The 23804-nt window shown below is 43.5% G+C and overlaps 1 protein-coding gene across 1 annotated transcript in view; it reads right to left on the bottom strand.

The window, feature by feature from the left end:
* LOC126994437 (chondroitinase-AC-like) overlaps window positions 1-23804 on the bottom strand; it is a 50120-nt gene that overhangs the window by 26282 nt on the left and 34 nt on the right. Inside the window, exons 1-7 of the mRNA XM_050853757.1 lie at window positions 23731-23804; window positions 22373-22529; window positions 16661-16841; window positions 15445-15559; window positions 7472-7606; window positions 6530-6763; window positions 566-762 (exon numbers count right to left, since the gene is read on the bottom strand). The exon at window positions 23731-23804 is cut by the window's right edge and continues 34 nt beyond it. Of these exons, the coding sequence (XP_050709714.1) occupies window positions 566-762; window positions 6530-6763; window positions 7472-7606; window positions 15445-15559; window positions 16661-16841; window positions 22373-22529; window positions 23731-23769 (1058 nt within the window). The 5' untranslated portion in view covers window positions 23770-23804. The remainder of the gene's footprint in view (window positions 1-565; window positions 763-6529; window positions 6764-7471; window positions 7607-15444; window positions 15560-16660; window positions 16842-22372; window positions 22530-23730) is intronic.

Genomic DNA, 23804 nt, shown 5'->3' on the forward strand with positions numbered 1-23804 from the left:
GGAATGCAACTTGTGTGTGTGTGAGGAAAAAGATATGATCTATGCCAAACTTGACTCAATAGTCGACCAGTGTCCCCCACGTGACACAGTCATTGTCTTTGGCGACTTCAATGTAATTACTGGCGCAGAGAGAGTTGGCTACGAGTTGTATGTTGTAAAAAACAAGATACTCCTCAGCTTTGCAATCTACAAAAGACTGAATTATTGTGTGTGTGTGTGTGTGTGTGTGTGTGTGTGTGTGTGTGTGTGTGTGTGTGTGTGTGTGTGTGTGTGTGTGTGTGTGTGTGTGTGTGTGTGTGTGTGTGTGTGTGTGTGTGTGTGTGTGTGTGTGTGAGAGAGAGAGAGAGAGAGAGAGAGAGAGAGAGAGAGAGAGAGAGAGAGAGAGAGAGAGAGAGAGAGAGAGAGAGAGAGAGAGAGAGAGAGAGAGAGAGAGAGAGAGAGAGTGTGTGTGTGTGTGTGTGTGTGTGTGTGTGTGTGTGTGTGTGTGTGTGTGTGTGTGTGTGTGTGTGTGTGTTAAGATGTCTGTTTCTAATATTAAAAGGTAATAAAATTGATCAACACATACGTGAACACATTGATGTCCTTGGAGCTATCTGTGTGTGACTTAACAGTGAGCCGTTCGTCGCCGTTCAGGAAAACATATCCAATCTGGCGGTGGTGCAGCCACCTTGGATGGTCGAGTGTCAAGTCTTCACTATCTTGGTTCTGGGTGATCTCTTGACCATTTTCAAGCTGAATCACGTTAGAACCCTCGTAGCATACCTGCAAAACAAATATTCTATGAAAATAACAATTAAATAACAACAATAGCCAAGGAGGCAAAGGTGTCTTCATTCTTTTATCTTAGTGAACTTGAAAATATACATTATACGAAAGTTTTTGTGTGTGTGTTTGTTTGTTTGTTTGTTTGTTTGTTTGTTTGTATGTGTGTGTGTGTGTGTGTGTGTGTGTGTGTGTGTGTGTGTGTGTGTGTGTGTGTGTGTGTGTGTGTGTTTATTTGTGTGTGTGTTTATTTGTGTGTGTGTGTGTGTGTGTGTGTGTGTGTGTGTGTGTGTGTGTCAACAGGGACAGGGAGGGTTAAACGAGTATTTCTTGTTGTTTTTAATAACACGATAAAATATCATTACCTGAAATTGATCAGATGTTCAAGTAATGGGAAGAAAAATAATTTGTTATATGATATCAATCTAATTAGAGAGACTAATTAACTATCGGCGAGCATGCGTTAGGCAGCGCGACTCTTCACCCATCCGACGATCCCACCACTGAGCAAGCTCCAACGCAGTTAATCTTCCCATTCTAAGATCCTCTTTGCGGGATCATTAACTTAACCAATCCATGAGGTACGTGAGCGTCTCCATGGTCTCCTCCACTCAGTGATGTCTTGTACAAAAATAACCCTATATGTAGGATCGACGTCCGGTGTGCTGTAATCTGTCATTCTGTCAGGGATTCAGGGGTTGAGAAACTTGCCATACGAGGAAAGACTCAAACAGTTAAACTTGCATTCTCTAGAAAGGCGAAGGGTGCGTGGAGACATGATCGAGGTTTATAAATGGATGAAGGGCTTTAATAAGGGAGACATTCATAAGGTTTTGTTGGTAAGAGAGCCGGGTAGGACACGAAGTAACGGGTTTAAACTGGATAAATTCAGATTCAACAGGGACATAGGCAAAAATTGGTTTACTAACAGGGTGGTGGATGAGTGGAATAGGCTTAGCAGTCATGTGGTGAATGCCAATACAATTGTCACATTCAAAAATAGACTAGATAAATTCATGGACAGCGATATTAGGTGGGGTTAGATACACGGGAGCTTAGGGTCAAAGGAGCTGCCTCGTACAGGCCTACCGGCCTCTTGCAGACTCCTGCGTTCTTATGTTCTTATGTTCTTATATGTCCTATGACATCCCATCCTTAATTTCGAATCGCGGAACCCAATCTTTACTATCACAAAGTAACTAAATGAAGCATCTAAGTGTACAGAAATACCAAGGAGGGCCTAAAAAGCGATGCAAAGCGGAACAGGTCACAATAAGAAAAAGAAGAGTGATTGTTGATATCCTAGTTATATACATACATACGTTATCATTTGCTTTCATAATAATATAAATAAACTTGGGTGGGACAAATCGCGACAAGCAGTTGACTAAAGACACGGTACCGTGTCGAGATTCATGTATGTATTCAGGATGGGATATCTCACGATACTGGGATGTCTCATGACACCACACCTGGAAGAGTGCCGCGTGCTCCTGTGGCCGGAGTTCATGAAATCAACTATTAACTGGTCTCGATCCACTTGCACTATATATGTTGTCACTGGATTGGCTCGAAATTATTACATCGATACCCCATGATCATGCAAAGGCAATCGGTACCAAATATACCGACACAGCTCTCCACGTCGCTATTTAGTGTCCAAGTCCCATAGCCATACAGTAAGGCAAAGAGCAGAAGCGACATATAGAGTCGAATATTTGAACGCCTGCATAAATATCAACAATGAAATATACTTGTGTGTTGAGTGAGTCCATATTACGGTGGGTTAGGTGAATCCGTTGAGTGACCTCCTGGCAAAACCTACCATTATTCAGCTCTAAGCTGCCAAGATTGAGTACCCTCACCACATGCACTCAATGTCCTCACCACATGTAGGAACAGATTGAAATGTGTCATCCAACACTACTTTGTTTAGGCACATGAAACGTTCAGTCCTATTGGCGTCGCCCCATCTTGCATCATTTTGAGAGCCATCAACATCAATAGCCAAAACAAAGTCAGTGACCTTGATGTTACCAAAAGAGGCTCCGCAACGGCTTTCATCAACAATGTCGCAATACCACGTCTATGCAAGTGTTGAAAAGTGATTTAGCAAGAATGCACTACTGCCTCTCATGAAACAGGGAAGAAGCCGGAAACGCGTCCCTTACCTTTCACAGCAATCTCAGTCCTAGATTAAAGGCCCGTCATCAGAGTCCGGATAAAAATAAAAATAAAAACTATGCGTTCGTAAGCCAACGAATACTTAACTTATGAAGGTCTTCCAAACCACGCTACTGCCGCATCCTCAAAGATTTTTGAAGCAACTTCGCAACTGCCGTTCCAATTAAGTCACCCTCCCCCTTGCCTAGATAAGTGACTGAAGGCAGTTGTTGCACACTCAGTAACGGACACACTACCCTGCACCTCCTCAGGACAAATCAAGTATAATGCACACCGGCAATGGTTAAAACAATAAAAATAAAAAGCTTTTGGCAAAAATAATGATGCAAAATAACGTAATCATAAATAAAATAAATAAATCAGGGCGGGGTGTGGCAACTTGCGTTACACCCAAGGCCAGTGCTTCGGCTTCCTCAGAAACCAGTTTCTACTCCCTTCATCACTCTTGTCTTTCAACGCACTTCACTCAAATACTTCCGTAAACATAAATATAAATTACCTGTTTGGCTATCTCTAACTTCTAACTAATAAGGAGCATACTCCCGGGAGCGCGACGATTAACTCACTCGCTGCTTCCACTCCCAACGGTCCCACGTAGCTACTCTATCCATCCAAAGTCCCTCCTGGCAGGATCGATCACTCATGAGTTACGTGGGGATCCCCTTGGTCTCATACACTCAGGCGTTCACTAACAAAGCTGACAGCACGAACTAAGCTAGTAGCAAACCTCGGTTCCCTTTCACCAAGTACTCGCTGGTTTGACACGAAGACATTTCAGTAATAACCCGTAATCCCGAGAAGGCAATTTGTACCAGATATATCGTTATGCCTTTCCAAGTCACAATTCATTGTCCATGTTTCACAGCCAAACAGTAAGACTGGGAGCAGAAGCGACTTTAGCCCATTATGGCGCAGGCAAGTGTTTTATAATGTCGCCATTATGTTGGGCTCATGATGCTCCCCGGACCTCATCTTTGATCCTCCTTATAGAGTGAAAATCTAGTGTCCGTGTTGATAGGTTGTCTTCAGGATAGCATGTGGGTAGTCTTAGACTCTTAGGCCACTAGGCGGTGACTGAAAAATCCCAGCTTGTTGGGACTGGGGGAAGGCGAACCTGCATCCTCCTGGAAGCGGCGCCGGGACGCTAACCACTCAACTACCGCCTGCAAATATATCGACAACGACAAATATTCATGTTGAGCGAGTCTATAACACTGTGGGCCAGACCAATAATGTTGATTGACTCTCTGATGAGACCCACCATTGTTATGCACTAAATCTCCAATGCATGTGAATGTTTTGGTGACCTCGACATCCTCACCACCTGCATTGGCGGAGTGATCTGTGTCATCCACCAAGTCTCCAAGCGACATGGTCTTGGTTGTGGCCCAGCAGACTTTCAATCCAAGAGGGTTCATCTTTTCACGTAGCACTTCTCAGCCATCACTAGGACATCCAACGATTCCGTGAGAACCGCATCATCAGTAAAAACAAGGTCAGTGACCTTGGTATCGCCAACATATATTCCGCAACGACTTTGATCAAGAACTTTGCTGAGTATCAAGCCCGTGTAAGTGTTGAAAAAAAATGGAGCAAGGACGCACAACTACCTCACTCCTAACGTAACCTGGAAGAAACTGGAAACATCTACCCCAGACTTCACAGCACTCTCTGCACCAGACTTGAGGTCAGGTCAGAGAATATTGCAGAAATCCTACAGACCGCAGAATGTTCAAAAGTTCCACACGCTACACTGATTCAAATGCCTTCTTGATATCGACGTGGTACACTGCGAGTATCCTCTGACGAAACTCAAGGCGGCGTTCCATAAGGACGCGAAATGCTAGGGTCGGGTCAGTTGTTGGTTTACTGGGGGTGAACCCAGATTACTCAGGTTTCTGAAACAATAGCAAATGGGATCGATTTCATATTGGTAGGAAATTAGTGAGTACTTTGGCCTTCATACTAAGTAGTGTGATATCGAGGTAATTGTTTCGGTTCAGTCGGTTTCTTTTACTTTCCAGACTGAAACTTTTTTTTTCTGTCAGCGAACTGCCACACAGCAGACAACACCATATGCAACCCATGAGTCATGACTTCCCTCCTGGCTTTCATCATCTCCACATCCACCTAAGCTGTTTTTTCCAGCCTTCGACTTCGCCCCAGCCTCTATCACCGCCACAACAGAGGAGGGAGATTCGTCTGTTGGTGGATCAGCAGCCACCATCTCCCACCCAGCCAGTGTGAGCTGTCCGCTTGGGGGCTCCGCCTTGTACAACTACCAAATGTACTTGGCCCAGCAAGCCCAGTAACCATCAGCATTTAATACTATCTGTTCATCAGCCGTTCGGATAGCACTCTTTTGAAATATAGATTCAGATCTCGGAAAGTAGGTTCGAGGTGTTTTGCATTTAGATAGCCCTCGATAACCTGAGCGAGACCTCTGACATACCTCTCCTTATCCCTTATCACAATGGTCCAAGTCCTTCGTGACAGAGTCCTGTATCGCTCCGAATCCTCAGCCAGCCCCTCAGCGCAAATTCAACATCTTATAAAACTTTTCACTTCATCACCATTGCAGGCTGAGTTTGATTCCTAGCTTTGAAGTATTTTAAAGTTATTGTCTTTTGTTGGGCTATGTTATGATTTATAATATTGTTTATTTGATGTTGAAGAACTTTTCAACGTCTCCAGCTAAGTATTCGTAATTGGGACTGAAATTCCTTAAGAGTTATCTTGCATTCATAGCAATTCAACGCAAGGCTGCCTGATTGTGCCCAAACACTGTTTTCGTCCGGTATTCTTGAGCAGGTCTGGCCGATTCCTTGGCCAATTTTTCAAACGCCCTAAGAAACTGAAGACCATACATTAATATATAGCCAGAATCAGTATAAATATATTTGATAAAAGTAGGGTGGTAGTGATTACCCCAAATGCTTTTTTTTACAGTAAAGGTAACAGCTAAAGGACAAAAAAAGAAACATTAATGAAAAAAGGGTGCGCAATTCACAGCTCCTACAAAATAAAAAGTTAAGAGGAGTGGCCAGAAGAAATATCAATTTCTGGAGGAGAGATTGTCTGATACTCTCCTCTTGAGAGATCAAGTCGTAGGTATGAGGAAATACAGATGAAGGAAATTTTTTCCAGAGTTTACCAGCAAGAGGGATGAACGAGTGAAGATGCTGGTTAGCTTTTGTATAAGGAACTGGACGGTATAGGGATGAGCTTGAGAGGCATGCAGTTACCAAGTTTAGAAGACCAGTCACCGTGAAAATCGATAGATGAAAGAGAGGCAACATGGCTGCGGAATTTAAGAGGAATTTAAGAGGAGGGGAATTGATGAGACGAAGAGACTTAGACTCCACTCTGTCCAAGAGAGCTGTGTGTGTAGAGCCCCCCACACGTGAGATGCATACTCCATACGAGGGCGGACAAGGCTCCTGTATATGGATAGCAACTCTGCGAGGGAAAGAACTGGCAGAGACGATCCAGAACCCCCAATCTCGAAGAAGCTGATTAACTGAGGGAAGAGATGTGAAGCTTCCAATTTTTAGCTTGTTTAAATGTATCTACTTCAACATACCTGAGCCAGGGTGGTTATGACGCTTTCGCCAGTTTTTCCGTCGTCAGGAAGTGTGATCTCTGAGCCCACGACGAGGATGACGTCATCGAAAAAGAACCAGGATTTCTGAGCCTTAAGTTGAACAGATGGGCGATTGTACACCATGCTGGTCAAGCCTATCATCCCGTCAGTCACTCCGCCCACAAAGCTTGCATTGTTGTAAAAGTACCTCCATGTTGACAGTCCACTTTGATTCTTGAAGTTAAAAAGAAGAAAAAAATCGACATCTTAAAAAAAAAAAGAATATTAAAATAATACATATCAAGGAATAATACCCAACGGAAGTCTCACATTTGGCTGCTCCGTATTCCGTTCTCTCGCGAGATTACAAATATCATCTTTCGTTTTACATGCGTTTATTTTTGTTGGCAGATGCTAAGCAGTTATTATCAGTACCTTGAGGATGTGTTCATAATGCCGTTTCATTTCAACCCTATACCACAAAGATGACGAAAAGTGTGGAGTTATAAAGACACTAGTTTTACATGAAACACGCAGTTATACACTGCTAGTAAACAAATTGCTTGTGCGTGTGAAGGGTTATTATCCCAAAATAGAGATTGTAAGTAAGTCTGTGGTACAAAGTTATAATAAAAAGTGACAAGTTACGTAGTAGATCTGATAGTTGGTTAAATATATGATTATATGGGGTTGACAGACATGTCTTTTGGCAGTTAAAATTCATTGTCTATAAAATATATTAAATTTGAGTAAAACAACCTAGTTAGACGCAGTGCACCTTCCAAGAGAATCCGAGGTTATCACTACCCTTCACATCGCTTCAGTGCACTTCCACGAGTATGATGTACGATATAAGATGTAAACTGTATACCAATGTTTGCAGTATGCTTGTGTGATAATTCTACAAAAGCTGCTAAGATAATTTAATAAGACAGTACTCACCTCAAGTTCCATTATGTTTTTAGCATAAAGGTTGGTAACACCAGGGACTCGGGCCCAGTCATATACTTGGAACACCTCAGCTTCGGGTTTGCCGTACTCCAGTGAATCAACCAATACCGTCAGGAATCCGTCACCCTGTAAAACGAGTGAATCATTGAGAGAGAGAGAGAGAGAGAGAGAGAGAGAGAGAGAGAGAGAGAGAGAGAGAGAGAGAGAGACTGGTTCACTCTAGTACCCCCTATGGTCCATGAGCAGAGTCCCATCTGTCAGCATTTGATTAGGGACAGGGCCTGCTCAACCAAAGTCGTTCCCGTGTAATGCCTGCTGTAGGAATTTCTGCTATCACAGTTAATGTTCAGGCAGTACTTAGGCCCTATATGGTTTGCACTAATCTATATTACCATTCAGACATTATTTAATGTTAAAGCACTCAACTTGGAGGTATGTTCACATGCAGGTTTAGTCAAAGGTGATATTCCTGTAGAAGTGAATTAAAAGGGACGATTTTTCTCACTGAATATTCCTCCGTGAGTATTTTGCTGATGGGGAGCCCTTCTCCGTTAGCATGGGCCGGACTGATTTTGAGATACAGGTGCTATTACACGGGTACGAATTTGCCATGTGAGCAGACTTTCCGTGAGCAACTTTCTCTGAGCTGCTGAGGCAGCTGATCACATAGTGATGCTGCTTTAGATGAGCAAACTTAGTCTTGATTTTATCTTTGATGGGTTAACGTGCTTACTTCGGGTTTTTGATCGGCTCCATCTGTTTTCGCCTGAAACGCTGGCATTTTTTTTAAAGTAATAACACAAGCATTTCACGTGCATGCTTTATCATCCAATTGGAATATAATCTCTTCAGCAGGAAATGTTTGATTTATGAATTGGAATAAACACGTATATATAAAAAATATATAAAACAATTAGTTCAACTAAACAGAATCCGTAATATTTCAGAAGTCTGTACATCCGCCCTACAGCGGACATCTTGTTGAAGTACATTGAACACATACACTACCGCATTGCTCTGTCGTCGCAAATCACTCTTTCGTATGTGTGTTTAATCTGGTGGATTTCAGGATTATGTATTAATTTGTTACTTGTTTTTCACACATTTTTTTTCTTACAGCAAAGGAGACAGCACTAGGGCACACAAAACGGAAACAATAAAAAAAGCCCACTACTCGCTGCCCCTGTAAAGAATCCGAAGAGGTGGCCGAAAGAGCAGTCAATTACGTAAGGTGTCCTGATACCTTCCTCTTGAATAAGTTCAAATCGTAGGCAGGAGGAAATACATATGAAAGAAGATCGTTCCAGAGTATAACCAGCGTGAGGGATGAAAGAGTGAAGATGCTGGTTAACTCGTGCGCAAGGGATTTTGACAGTAAAGGGATGGGCTTGAGTAGAAAGTCGTGTGCAGCGGGGCCGCATGAGGGGGGGAGGCATGCAGTTAGCAAGTACAGAAGAGAAGTCAGCGTGAAAATATCGATAGAAGATAAAAAGGGAGGCAACATGGCGGCGGAATTTGAGAGGCAGAAGACTATCAGTAAGAGGAGGAGAGCTGATGAGACGAAGAGCCTTAGACTCCACTCCATTAGACTGCACTATTAGTCGCTGTGGGTGGGGACACGGAGGGGATATGCAAAAAAAAAATTCGTGAAAGGTTAGCTGATTCTCTCAAAGCATACCGAAATCTCCCAGTATGAAAATGTGAGACGGGTATAATTCCAAAATTTTATCAAGAAATCTAACCTAACCTACTCTGACCTGGTATATAATTCATTTATTGCCATTCCTATTATTGATGGGGTGTTTTTCCATTTGATATTTTTTCTTCATTTAAGTGTTTTGAGTCCCCACTTGTTGTGCAGATGAATAGTAACCATAATATGAGCAATGCGACAAAATGAAGAAATACAAGGTACAACACAAAAGTGTACAACCAGTTACTTACACTTAATAGGGCAGGACCTCCCTGAACCTTTTCACTCAACCTGCTCTCCACCTCCCAAGTACATAATACAGCTGCCACAATGATGAAGAAATGATATACGTCTCGAGACTGATGAGGCGGCTGAGAAAGTGGGCTGAATGGCAAGTATACAAATACAATTTACAAATTGACAAATTTACAAATACAGTTTTATAAACAAATCTTTTCAGGGACCGTATACCTAATTCGAGATATAAATATATGCTAGTTATATTCCGCCAGCCATCATATGTCTTATTTTTTTTTTTCAAATATATAAACAAAATATGTTTACAATAAATACTTTAGTCATCCATACATGTATGTTCTTTTGAACATATGTCATAGGAAACTTCTCTATTCACTGAGTAGAAATAGCTTCAGACCAGTGCGTCTCATGTTCACGAAGAAGAGACCTCCGTCACAAAATGTTCACGGAAGTATGCTCAGTGAGCAAAATCGTCCCCTCGTTATAGTTCCATAACTCTGCTTAATCAGTCGAGAGATGAAGCATGAGATGAGTCCAGCGACCGCCAGTAGTGTGTGCACGAGTCGAAAGACCATGCATAACATGGCAATACTCGCAATGATAATCTTTGTTTGCACGAACGCACGTTTGCAGCTCTACATCCGTATACTTCATATATGTGTACGCGATTCCCGCAGCATACATTGGCTAGCTAAACCAGTGGTGTACGCTTACGAAGGGTGCGGGACAAGCACGGAATCGCTGGAAATCCCAGTTCCACAATGAAATCGACAGATAATGAAACCATCCCCTTTCGTCGGCGTTACAACAATACACAAAACGCTAAGACACGGTCAGTTGCCGACTTAGAAAGCGTGGACCCGTACTACTCAGGTTTCTGCAGCTTCAGCAATTGGTTGCGTAGCCTCAGTTTAACAACATTAACTCTGTTGTCGGCCTTAATGATCTTATTATTCCGAAAAAGAAAACCTTCAGTACTAACAAGGATGTGATCGATCTCTCTTGCTACATCATCCGCATTACAAAGTCTCAGAGCGGACAGCTCTGGGTGTGTTGCAGATGATGGCTGCTGATCCACCAATAGACAAAATTCCGTCTTCGCCTGCGGAGTTGAGAGAAGATGTGAGGAAGTTGAAGGGGAAAGGCAACTGGAGATTGTAATATCATTGCGGATCTGAAATCCGAGGTTAAAACCTGATCCATGGATTGCATGCGGTGCTGTCTGCTGTGTGGCAGCCCCGAGCCATTCCTCTTGACTAGAATAGTGGGTTTCATGTGACATCCTGGAAAGGAAAAGGGGGCCGACAGGACTGCAACAGTTACCGTCGTATTACACTGATCTGTTTGCCGGACGAAGTGCTCGCTCATTTTTTTTTTTTTTTTTTTACATCCATGCCCATTGCGCCGATAGGCTTTCTTCATAGGCCAGATGGTCGGCCCAAGCCCGTCGTGGCGCAGGCAATTTTTTTTATAGTTGCGCCAGTTATCATCTGCTGATGATGCGAGTTGGCGCACCTGACACTACCAAACTGAAATGCCAGAATTTTTCTCTATACAACATTCCCACACGGCCACTGCGTGTAACGAAACACACGAGTAATTAATTCAGACAAGGAAAGGTTTTGCCGGCGCCGGGAATCGAACCCGCGACCAGCTTAACGGGAGAGCCACCCCTTTACCAGTCGGCCAAAGAGGTACCCCCCTGGTTAAGTGGGTTATGGGAGGCTCGCCCATCAGGCAAGTCAGCACTACACGTCTCCCCATTCCCATTTAGATTAATTTCTGTGTGTTGAGTTCCCATTTCCTATGAACTTCGGAGAGCATGGGCCATCACTCTACCTGTTACCCTCTCGGGGTGACACAACAGAACCACAGGAGAGGATGCCACCACCTTGCCACCAGTGAAATGCCAGAAATTTTACTCTTTACTACACTCACACACGTCCTCTTCGTGTAACGAAACACACGAGAAATTAATCCGGACAAGGAAAGGTTTGCCGGCGCCGGGGATCGAACTCGCGACCAGCGTAACGGAAGAGCCACTCCTTTACCAGTCGGCCAAAGAGGTTATGTGGGCTATGGGAGGCTCGCCTATCAGGCAAGTCAGCACTACAAAACGAGGGATACAAACTTGGTGGAGGCATTGTTTTTGCTGCTTGGATCTTTTCAGGTATTTTCCTTCATAAAGCCTGGGATACATTGTAACAAACCAGCACGACACTTACAAAAAAAAGGAGCACACTGATTGTGACTCCAGCCAAGTTCCACAGCCTAGCTCCATTGTTCCTCTTATTTCTTCATTATGAGAGATTATTAAGGATTTGATGTACACATATGTTAACGTACATGCCTTATTTATACATTATAACCTAGAACTACCCATGTAAATAGTTATAACAAAAATATGTAAAAAATGATGTACTTACTAGCTCAATTTTTGCTACCTGGTCCCCTTATTTTTCCATTAAGAGGGATTAATAAGGTTTCTGTACTTATTCATTAACATATCACTCTTATACATTCATCCCTAAGACGCATTATAGCCTATGCATTTCATGTCTCACCCATCCTTTGCCTCACAACTAACATTCCTCCATATGTCTACCTAACTTTTCTTTTCACGTCATTACATTTTTCATGTATCTATTTTGGTTCAGGTTTTAGTTCCAAATAACAATCATTAGGACTTGGTGTTAATTCTCATTGATGATTACAATAACAAATTAAGCACAGAGAAAACCGTGACAATAAGACATCACTCCTCTCAAAATGGTTTATTATTTTCGTTGATCCCTCGTTATTTACTCTTGTTTTCACCTATTTAGGACAATACAAACCTTCCTTAATCTTTTATATGCCTTCTATATAGTTAAATACCTTCCTAAATAATGTAAAATAAGAAGAAAAAAAAGCTGCACTGCAGCGATGTGGGTCATATTGCTTACCTGGATCGTTTTCCCGTTTTGGGAGAAAAAGGAAAGGTACAGCATCGGCCTTTAGTGATCTTCAAGCCTTCTTGTTGCCTGTGGAGACTTGCTGATCAGCTTCCTCTTGATAATGTAGTGCTGTGTGTAGTCTGTCGCCTTGAAATGACTTGAACAAACACTGGCAGAATTTGGATTTAACTTATCTTTCCGACTACACGCATGGATCCACTGCCCAACTAAGGACTTTGTCTTCGGAAAACGATAAAAATGAAGCTTTCCTAGCTTCTTACACCTGTTATTGTAAACAGCACACCTTGTCATTGTTCACAGCAAGAAACTTCAATCCAGTGGCGCCGCGGCCACACGTGTGGGTCTCCAGTGACGTCTCGGTTTACATGTGACGTCACGAGCGCGGTGCATTGTGGGAAAAACAAGTGCTTAGCGATTTATCCTAATATGTCTCTCACCCCTGCTCACTGCTTGGTGAACAGGGGCTACACGTGAAAGAAGATAAACCCAACTTATCTTCACCCGCTAGGGGAATCGAACCCCGGTCCTTTTGGTTGTGAGGCAGACGCTCTAATCACTGAGCTATCGGGCCGTGTGTGTGTGTGTGTGTGTGTGTGTGTGTGTGTGTAATTCACCACGGCCTGATCACGAGTTTGACTCGCTTTCGCCAGCAGGTACCCTCCCGACACGATCAAGTGCATGCTCATTATCATCGATCTCTGGGTACTGCCTGGTCCTCACACACCACACACCCCATCCCCCTTTCTCAAAGGGGAAAAATAACCACTGCTAGTTAACGTAAAGAATCCGGCCTGAGCGGGGCTCGAACCGCCGCCTGTTTGGCCTTGAAGCCTTGCAGCGCGGCGCTCTAGCCGATTGAGCTACAGGAGCGGTGTAACTACCGGAGCGGTGTTGTGTGTGTGTGTGTGTGTGTGCAAAGCCTCGGTCACACATTTACGTATCAAGCCCACGTATGCCCACGTATGTGATTTTTGGCCCATACGTGGCCATACGCGGGATTTGTTGCCGCGATCAACTGGATACATGTCACGGGCCGATGTACGTAAAGCTTGCACGGTCAACATAACGACTTCATAACGTAAGTACGAGGTGATGCATATTAAGCCTACGCACTGCGCAACCATGACGTGACGATTACCCGAATTGCCACGACAAGAGACCACCCCCCGACAAGTAGTGCGTGGCAGAGCACATAACACCCACGTACGTATACCGTATGTGTAACGTGGTGCGTTACGACCTCGCGTCATCCTCACGTTATCCCCACGTAGTACGTCGGTGGGTTAACGTGAGAGGTACATAAGGGCCGTGCTGCACACCTATGATTGCAGTTCCTGTCAACATCTACCTGCAGCAAGAAGTACTCCCCTCCTGCTGAATCAACATGGAGAACATTGAAGACATCCTTTCCCTTATAACACCAGCAAACAGCTATAACACAGAATTAATGGAGGCCATCCTCGAGTATGTGCATGCCATGGTACTGGTGGAAGTTGTGATGGTCCACCTCGTAAGTGAAAAAAAAAAAAGGAGGCCGAGGAGGGTTTGGGCTTGGCCGTACCTGCAAAGAAGAGTGGAGCTAGCCCACTATGACAACCTGATGGAGGAGTCGGCAACCGAAAGTCCAGAACTGTACGGGAATTTTACCCGGATTGACAAGGACCTCTTCAGTGAAATAGCTGAACGTGTCACACCCCACATTCAGAAGCAACGCACATTCTGGAGAGAATCCCTTGTGCCAGGCCAGAGTGTGGCTATCGCTCTCCGTTTCCTCGCCACGGGTGACTCATACAAGAGTCTGCAATACTCATTCCGAGTAGCCCACAACACCATTAGTCACATTGTACCCAAGACCTGCAGATCCAGTGTTGCTGTCTACGGAGATGAGGAACTGCAGGTGCCACAAACACCAGAGGCTTGGAAGCAGGTTGTTCCAGGGTCGTTGGAGGTTTGGGTGACCCTGAAGCTAAAGAAGCCCCGTCCGTGATCTCTTGGTGTTGTCCTTTGGCATAGTTGAAGGCAGTGGCGACAAGGTTTACTGACGAGGGCGCTGGCGGGGGTGAGAGGCGGTGGTGGTGGATTCGAGGTATATGCTGTTGCTTGTCCGAGAGAGGAACCGAAGCCTCAGCCCGCAAGCCCACCGCACGGCATATATACACCATGCACAGCGTTGCAACATCGTCGTGGGTACCCGAGGAGCAGCGCTGGTGCCACGTACGCTCCTGCACCGCGTGAGGACCCACGTGGTGCGCTGCGGGAACAGGGGAGCAGCGTGGGATCACGTGTAAGGGCCCCGCAAGCACACCGTAAGCGCCACGTATGCGCCACGTTGTACGCGTGGAGCCACGTAAAATGGCGGTTGACGTGAGCAGCCACGTATCTTTTGAATATGTCGAAAGATGCGTGGCTCCCCACGCACGCTCGGGTGGTGCTTGCGACCCCCCCGTCTCCGCCCAGTATGCCCACGTACGTAAATACGCATTATGGGACATTTACGTAGTACTTACGTAAGCGGTTGACGACTACCAATTTCCGTTCGTGCGTGGGCATACGTGGCTTGATACGTGAATGTGTGACCGAGGCATAAGGCCCTTTTCACATATGGGAGCTGCAGAGCTGCAGAGCTACAGAGCCTCTCAGCAACGCTACTCCTGTGCGACTCAATTTTAGCATCGCAGCTGAGAAGCGCTGCTTATATATCTAGAAAGTGTTGGGGTGGTGAGTGTCGAATTAACAGTGCTTCTCAGTAACGCTGCTAAAATTGAGCATGGCTGCAGTCGAGCTACGCACGCGCTGCTAAAAAAAAAAGTGGAGCGGCTGCAGTTACGTGTGAAAGCTCCCATTGAATACCCTATATCGTGACGAGCAGCGCTCCTTTTTGTGTCCGCCACCGGCTGCGAAACTAACCACTCAAATCCGTCTGTAGCGCTATTTTTTGCGTTTGTGTCTGCGTGTAAAAGTCTCCATTCAACACCATTATTTACCAGCGGTGGCGCTGCTGAGCAGCGGTGCTTAGTGTCCATGTGTGAACGTGGCCAAGAGTGGCCATCACCCACCTGAAAGTAACCCTGAGAGTTCAGGTTCTCCCACGATTCCTGACGGGTGGTCCTCAGGGAAAGCACTCTCACACTTGCCATGAACTCCCGTCGTTGGTGCACCGTCAGATCAGAGCTATATGGGAGAAAAATAAATTTATATTTACTTCATAAGAGGCAGGCCAAGGGACAATTAAAATTATTCATTTGGCAACCTCTCCCAACAAAAATGAAACTGAAGACGCTTATGGAATTATATAAAATTTTGTAACAAATATTTTGATATGCCCCATTTGCAAGAGTATTTATACCAGAGGAAAAGCGAAGTACAGACGAGATATTATATATCCTACTGGTGAAAGAGTTCAAAATGTGAATATACTGGTAAGCCGTTATGACGTTTGGGAAATAGAAACGGGGTACCGTAGACAGCTTCATGCAGCAATAAGAATATTGAGTTATCGAGGTCCAAGATAGTAGCTACCATAGATATTAAATGAAGCAACATTGCGTTGTGCTGAAACACCACAGGGCACATGACTTAACATAATTCAACCTGATGCTCTAGAAAATGTAGATGTATGAATAAAAAAAAAATTCAATGGTTTATGGTAAAACTGCTAATATGTATAAGGCACTATGATAACAAAACATACGACTTTTCTTAAAAAAAAAGCGAATCACGTGATGAAACATATAAACTACATTATAGTTTCCTAGAGAAGTCAATAAGAGAGAGAGAGAGAGAGAGAGAGAGAGAGAGAGAGAGAGAGAGAGAGAGAGAGAGAGAGAGAGAGAGAGAGAGAGAGAGAGAGAGAGAGAGAGAGAGAGAGAGAGAGAGAGAGAGAGAGAGAGAGAGTGTGAGAGAGAGAGAGAGAGAGAGAGAGAGAGAGAGAGAGAGAGAGAGAGAGAGAGAGAGAGAGAGAGAGAGAGAGAGAGAGAGAGACTCAATTACCTTCCTATGGATGGCTCCAAGTTATTTAACATTTCAAGAGATTTCAAGGAAACATGAAAGGGCAGGCAACATGGTGCCTTAAAACGAAGCCATCAGTATTAGTGAAGAGGAGGAGGAGTAGGAGAAGCGGAAAGACTCTACCAAATAATTAACTAAAATTAACTAATGGGGAGCATACGCCAGGGGTCGCATCGCTTCACGCACTCGCCTTCTATACCCCTATCGGTCACCCCGCGCAAGCTTGTATGCCTCTACCCTGTCCATCCCAAGCTCTGCACTTACTTGAAAAAGTATTTGTTGCCGACTAGGGCATACGCTGGGTCAGGCGTCACCTTAGCGTAGCGGTGGAGAGCGTTCTTCAGTATTTCCTTGTTATAGTTTGCTTTACCCAACTGCAGTTTTTGGAGGATCTTAGCCACGGTTTCTATTCCTCCTCTTGTAGCCCACTTTGTGACAACGTTTCCTGAAAAGAATTTTCAGTACAACCACCGAGCAATCAATGAGACCATACGACGATTGGGCCAAGGCAGTACTTACACTACGATTCTCGTTCTTGTCTAGTGTTGGTAGACCTCTTATGAAACGTGAAAAAGCTCTATAGTCAATGTTTTTCCGGGAAGACCACACCTCCACTATTCACTACCGCCTAACCCAAGCCAAAACATATGATTGATCTTGAGCGTTTGTCCCTCAATCTACAGAGGGTCCTCGAGAGTGCCGATCATATTTATATTGTTTTGCATTGGCTGGTATACTCACAAGCAGAGGCCATTTTTTTTTAAATGCTCTGTGTAAATAATGTATATATCGTCACGAAGCTAAGTGTAGCAATAACAAGCCTGTGGACATCTGCATATAACTTTTTATTTCGGAAAGCGTTGCAGTTTTGGATAATCTTTGAATATGTACGAACGGGGACGTGAATAACTTCCTTGGTTACCCTTCTAGCATTATATAATAATCAGATTAAAGCCTCCATTAGACTTGCCCGGTGAGTCCCAGGTTTGGCGTCTTAAAGTGGCAGACCGGTATATGACCCTATTACGGACCTGTCAAAAGGCAAATGAGATTGCTAGCCAAAGGCGATCTGGTTCTAGAATGTGGATTCATACTCATGACCATAACCGGGCACTCTGTAGCCCTGTGCGTCCTCACTTTCCCTTCCTTGATGGGTCTTTTGATCTATCTCTTGATCTTTTTGTTTCACCACAATACTTTCGCCATTTTATTCCGTCTTCATCATCGCCTCTTCCTACATTTTTTCTTTCTCGGGGTCTCATGAGTGTATGGGTTGCTAAATAGGCAGCGTGTAATGTCTGCACTCCTTCCTCTCTCTCTGTTTCGTCTCGGTTATAGTAATAATAATAATAATTATAATAATAATAATAATAATAATAATAATAATAATAATAATAATAATAATAATAATAATAATAATAATAATAAAAATATTCCGGGTTTTTAGGCGGTCTTCAGGGCAGCATATGAGCAGTCTTAAGCCACTCGGCGGTGACTCAAAAATCCCAACAGTGGCGGTGGATAGGACTCGAAACCGCGTCCTTCTGGACGCGGCGCCGACATGCTAACGACTCAGCTATACTCACTCCCCGAGCTATGTGTCGGTCCCCGTGGTTCTGGTACCAGGAACATCATCATCATTTTGCACCTGAATGTTGCAAGATTCAGGATGTTGAGAATTGCGGGTTCTTTATACCAGAAACCTGAGCTGTACAGTTCGATATGGTATATCAGTGCCGAGTGTGTGTGTGTGTGTGTGTGTGTGTGTGTGGCGGGGGGGGGGATTTCAGGTGATTTACCACATCCTCGTAAGAACTCGCAGCAGAGTCCTTCAGAACTGCAGAGAGAGAGAGAGAGAGAGATTTACATAGAAAATCAGACCACAGACCCCATGGTCCAGACTTGGTGGTCTGTCCTTAAACCTAAGTGATTTTACATTAATCAGAAGACTCCAAAACGTTGCATTTCTACTCTAGTTGATATTAAGTTGAAGGAAGTGACGGTCGAGCTTATTTTTGAAGAAGTCAATCGTGTTACACTGGACCACTGATGGTGGAAGCTTATTCCATTCTCGCACTATAACGTTGGTGAAGAAAAATTTGGTGCAGTCTGAATTTACTTGTCTACATCTGAGTTTTACGCCATTGTTCCTCGTGCGCAAAGTGTCATCGATCATAAACAATGTTGATCTGTCTACATTCGTGAAACCATTAAGTATTTTAAAACATTCGATCAGTTTTCCTCGGAGGCGACGTTTCTCAAGAGAAAACATGTTAAGGGTAGAAAGCCTTTCTTCGTAGGATTTGTTGCGCAAGGAAGGGATCATTTTCGTTGCCCGACGCTGAACACCTAATTTAGCAATATCCTTTGCATGGTGGGGAGACCAAAACTGTACCGCATATTCCAAGTGGGGTCTGACTAAACTGTTGTAGAGCGGGAGTATTACATCTTTATTCTTGAATACAAAGTTTCTTTTAATGAAGCCCAACATTCTGTTCGCTTTATTTGCTGCATCGATGCATTGCTGTGAGAATTTGAGGTTTGACGCGATTTTGACCCCCAAGTCCTTGACGCATTGAACGCTTTTGAGTTTAACGCCGCGCATTTAGTATTCGAACTTCTTATTCCTCGTTCCAATTTGAAGGACCTGGCACTTGTCTACGTTAAAGGGCATCTCCCATCTATCCGACCAAGCTGAAATTTTGTGCAAATCCTCTTGGAGGCTTTGCCTGTCTTCGTCAGTCAGAACCGAATTACCAATCTTTGTGTCGTCTGCAAATTTACTAATGCGGTTATTGAGTCCAACATCCACGTCGTTGATGTAAATAATGAAGAGCACTGGGCCAAGGACCGAGCCCTGAGGGACGCCACTAGTGACAGGCGCCCACTCTGAAGAGAGAGAGAGAGAGAGAGAGAGATATATATATATATATATATATATATATATATATATATATATATATATATATATATATATATATATATATATATATATATATATATATATATATATGATACGTCGAGGAGCACGAAGGGATGTTTGTCAGTCAGCAAGCTAATCACATTCAACACATAAAAGCTAAGCAACAATATTTTTCAACATACATATCATATGCATTTTTACCGGCAAACTGACTCATTGATGAGCTTTACGACTGTATCGGATTTCATTTTTATTTTGTGGTCCTCTAAACGCGCATGTGTTTTCTCCGAGACGAGGAACGCCGAGCAGTGCCACTTGTCATGTCTTGCGAGCATCTTTGTCTTATCACTGAAATTACCGGTTACATGTACTTTTTTTTTTCAGTATTATTGTCCTCTGCACATACATGAAACAAATCCGTTGATATGGGTAAGGTACTGTTTTGCAATGGCAGGTCTCTTGATAATAGTTCCGCACTGGGTGACATACTGTTCACGAGCCTGCCGCAGCTAACGGGATAAGGACAAGAGGACGAATTGAATTTAATCGATTAAGTATTTTTGAGGGTTCAAATCAGAGAGAGCTTATATAAAACAAAAAATAGTAAATAGTGGTTTTAAATGTCAGGTAGAACAAAGTCGGAGGATGATCAGTAGGAGCAATGTGCCTTGAGTCGCAAAGAGTGGAATCTTCAGCTAAAGACTAATCAGAAAGTTCAGCAAATAACATAAGATTATGAAAGATGAAGAAGCAAAATTGTTGTAGAGAATATTGGCTAAATGGAAAAATTAGAGTTAGCAAAATTTGACATTTTCTACATTCTTTTTTTAACGTTTTGGCCTATTTCGCCTGTAGACTTTCCTGGTGGGACCTGATGGTCGGCCCAGCCCGTTCTGACGCAGGTAAGTGTTTATGGTGGCCCCATCCTGCTTGGTCCATGCTACCCACCCGGAGCTCATACTTGAGCCTCTCATCAGAGAAGTAATCTAGAGTCTGGGTTGCTAGTGTTTTTTCAGGGCAGCATTGGGTAGTCTTAGGCCACTAAATCCCAGTTGTGAGGCGGCCACGGCTCGAACCCGCGTCCTCCAAGACGCCTGCACGCTAACTATTCAGCCACCCCCTCCCTAATTTTTATGTTTACCTTGATTCGAGGCTTCCTGTGTCCAGGCTGTTGGTGTTTACACAGGTACACGAACGTTTTTTTTATTTCTTTTTTTTACGTTCAATAATTTTTAAGATTTTTTATTTTTTTATGATTTTTACTCCATTTTTACTACTTTTTTTTTGTTTTAACAACTAGGTCCTGCTTCTATATTACAATAGTGTTCTCTAAAATTCTTGCAAGATTTTCACATTTTAATTAATCAAAGATTTTCAAAGTCAAAGACATATTTGATCTCGATTCCATGCAAAAATGCAAGGATCCGATTAGCGGCAGTTCGAAGGCTCAGTTACTTTTTGTGACCTACATCTCAATCTTGGAAAGAAACAGAACAAGGGCTTTTTTGCATAAGGGGTAGGGAAGGTACATAATAGTTTTGTCCTTATCTCAGAGACAATCACCTTTGTAACGCACTGGGCATACCCAGTGTGAATTTCATCTCAAGACAGTACTGTTTCCACTAGTAATCAGAAAAGTCTAGCGGGTCTCTCTCTCTCTCTCTCTCTCTCTCTCTCTCTCTCTCTCTCTCTCTCTCTCTCTCTCTCTCTCTCTCTCTCTCACTTAATCAGCTTCCTTGAGGTTGGGGGTTCTGTATTGTCTCCGCCAGATCTTCTCCCCCGCACAGTTGCTATCTATATACAGCTCTCCTGGACAGAGTAGAGTTTAAGGTTCTTCGTCTCATCAACTTCCCTCCTCTTACTGATAGTCTTCAACCTCTTAAATTTCATTGCCATATTGCCGCTCTATCTTCTATCGATATTTTCACGCTGACTGCTCTTTTGAACTTTCTAACTGCATGCCCCCTCCCTCCCGCGGCCCCGCTGCACACGACTTTCTACTCAAGCTCATCCCTGTACTGTTCAAATCCCTTTCGCACGAGTTAAATAGCATCTGCACTCTTTCATCCCTCACGCTGGTAAACTCTGGAATAATCTTCCTCCATCTGTATTTCCTCCTGCCTACGACTTGAACTTTTTCAAGAGGAGAGTATTAGGACATCTCCTCTCCTCCCGAAATTGATCTCTCTTTCGGCCTGTCCTCTGAACGCTTTTCTATAGGAGTAGTGAGGAGCGGGATTTTTTTCATTATTTTTTTTTCCCTTGACCCGTTTCATTTGCTGTAAAAACAAAAGGTCATTTCACCAAGCGAAGCAAAATGCCAAATCACTGCCTCCTCAGTGGGTCTATAGGCCGTACAGGAGAGATAAGACAGAATACGAGAATAATGTTATGATCGGAGGAGCCCAAGAAAGAGTATTATTTAGAGTGATGGGCGTATCCTTTAGGTGGTTCTAGATACTGAAGAATAGTAAAGATGTAGGGTTGTGTACTAGGGTGGTCAGTGAAATATGATGAAAGTCACTGCAGGTGGTGAAAGTTGAAATATCCTGAAATGGATATTTCAGCGAAGTGAGAGTTTATATAAATATGCTGCACTTTAGAATTCGAATAGTCTGAGAATAGTAGAAGTAGGTGAGAGGCACACAACAAACATAATTATTTACTGATTGAACGAAAAATGAGTCGCAGCCAAATGGTGGAACGTTTTGAAGAATCAAAGTTGTCGGCATGAGAACAAGTGATGTCGTTGCGTACATCCAAGTAAAAGCAGGATGAAGCTTTGGACTGAAATTTGGGATAGAAAACGTAGGAGGGAATTGAATTTCAAAAATTCCAGAGAACTGAATGTTGCAAAGCTAGTGAAGAAACAGTTGAGCAAAGTAGGCAGGTCAGAGTTGGGATGTTTTTGGTTTACTCTCCACATGGGGATTCCGAAGTGGGTGTTATCTTACGTGGTACATTGTATTTCCAATAGTTGCTAAATCCACGTATAACATATTAGCTAAATCAAAAAGAGTATCAGTAAAGAAATGAATAAGCGCAAAGCGTACCTCGCGTATTGAAGCGTCCGGTGGTTGTTGGCTCGAAGGTTTTCCCGCGGAACAGCCACTGCTGACACTCGGTGAAGGCATATATAAGGTTTTCAATAGTCTTGTTATCGAAGTTTAAAGATGTGCCATCAAACCATGTGAACACTGTGCCAATAGTCTGTAACGGGGACAAATACATATAAATAAAAGATTCTGCAAATAAATGCCGGCGATTTTCCAGCCGCCGTTGAATGAGCGAATATCACCGTTGCGCTATATTTTACTGTCTATTATACTCAGTATACTATAATTAACTTTTTGCCAAAGGAAACACCGGGGGCAATTCATCGAAGCCGAGAAATTTCAATCATTTTTTTCATATGTATATACACCCATGAGCGAGTTCCCTCGTCCTCCTCAAGGGGCTATTACACGGGGCAAATTTTCAGTGGCTCTTCAGTCAAACCACGATTTCCGCTGGCGTGGTTCTCATATTTCCGTGGTTTTCTAACGTGTCCACGATCTTCCAAAGCTACACTAGATTTCACCAAAGGAAGGCGGTATTACTCACCACCATCAGCAGCAGCAATAACAAGAAACAAATGAGAGCCACGCTAGCCGAAATCGTGGTTTGACTGAAGATCCACGGAAAATTTGCCCAGTGTAATAGCCCCTCTTCATGCCATCTTGGATTCATCCCAATAAGTACTGTTGCAGACCTTTTCCATCATAAGTACTTTATGGCTTGAGAAAGTGCATCAGCTTCATCAAGCTACAGGTTTTCTTGGTGTCCCCTCAGACTCCCAAAGTGTAGTGGTTAGCGTGTCGATTTACGAAGCCACGGACTCGGGATCGAATCCTACCCCGCCAGTCGTCATACTGCTCTTCCAGCTTTTCTATCTCCCTTTTATTAAGGTATGTTTAATTTTTTTTTTTTAAGTTTCTGCCGATGGCGGTGGTAGGCTATCTTGGGGGGCATGATGGTCATCCCTAGCCAGTTATGGTGCGGCAACTGTTTATATAGGTGCTATCTTGCTTGGTTCAGGGTGTTACTTGCAGCTCATCTCTGACCCTCTCTTTATCGACATAATCTAGAGTCCCGGTTGATGGGTGGTATACAGGACCGCATGTGGGCAGTAAATGCATAATCCCAGCTTGTGCTAACCACTCAGCCACCGCCTTGCCATAGTAAATAGTTATTATAGAATTGAAAAAATACTGTCCACTAGCTTGCCCCCTCCGACAGTTACATATAACGGAATTATTTATATCAGCAGCAATTGATCCATCATGCCCTTTGCATTTATGGCAAACCATATAATAAGTTAACTGTGAAGCAGATTCAGACAGAGAGGAACAAAGACAAAAACAAACCCTACCATCAGCATCTCTCTTCCATAGCTGCCGTTGTAGATCATGTGAAGTATTTGTGCGAAGTGTTCATTGCTATCCT

Source organism: Eriocheir sinensis, unplaced genomic scaffold (genome assembly GCF_024679095.1).
Source record: "Eriocheir sinensis breed Jianghai 21 unplaced genomic scaffold, ASM2467909v1 Scaffold798, whole genome shotgun sequence".
NCBI lineage: Eukaryota > Metazoa > Arthropoda > Malacostraca > Decapoda > Varunidae > Eriocheir > Eriocheir sinensis.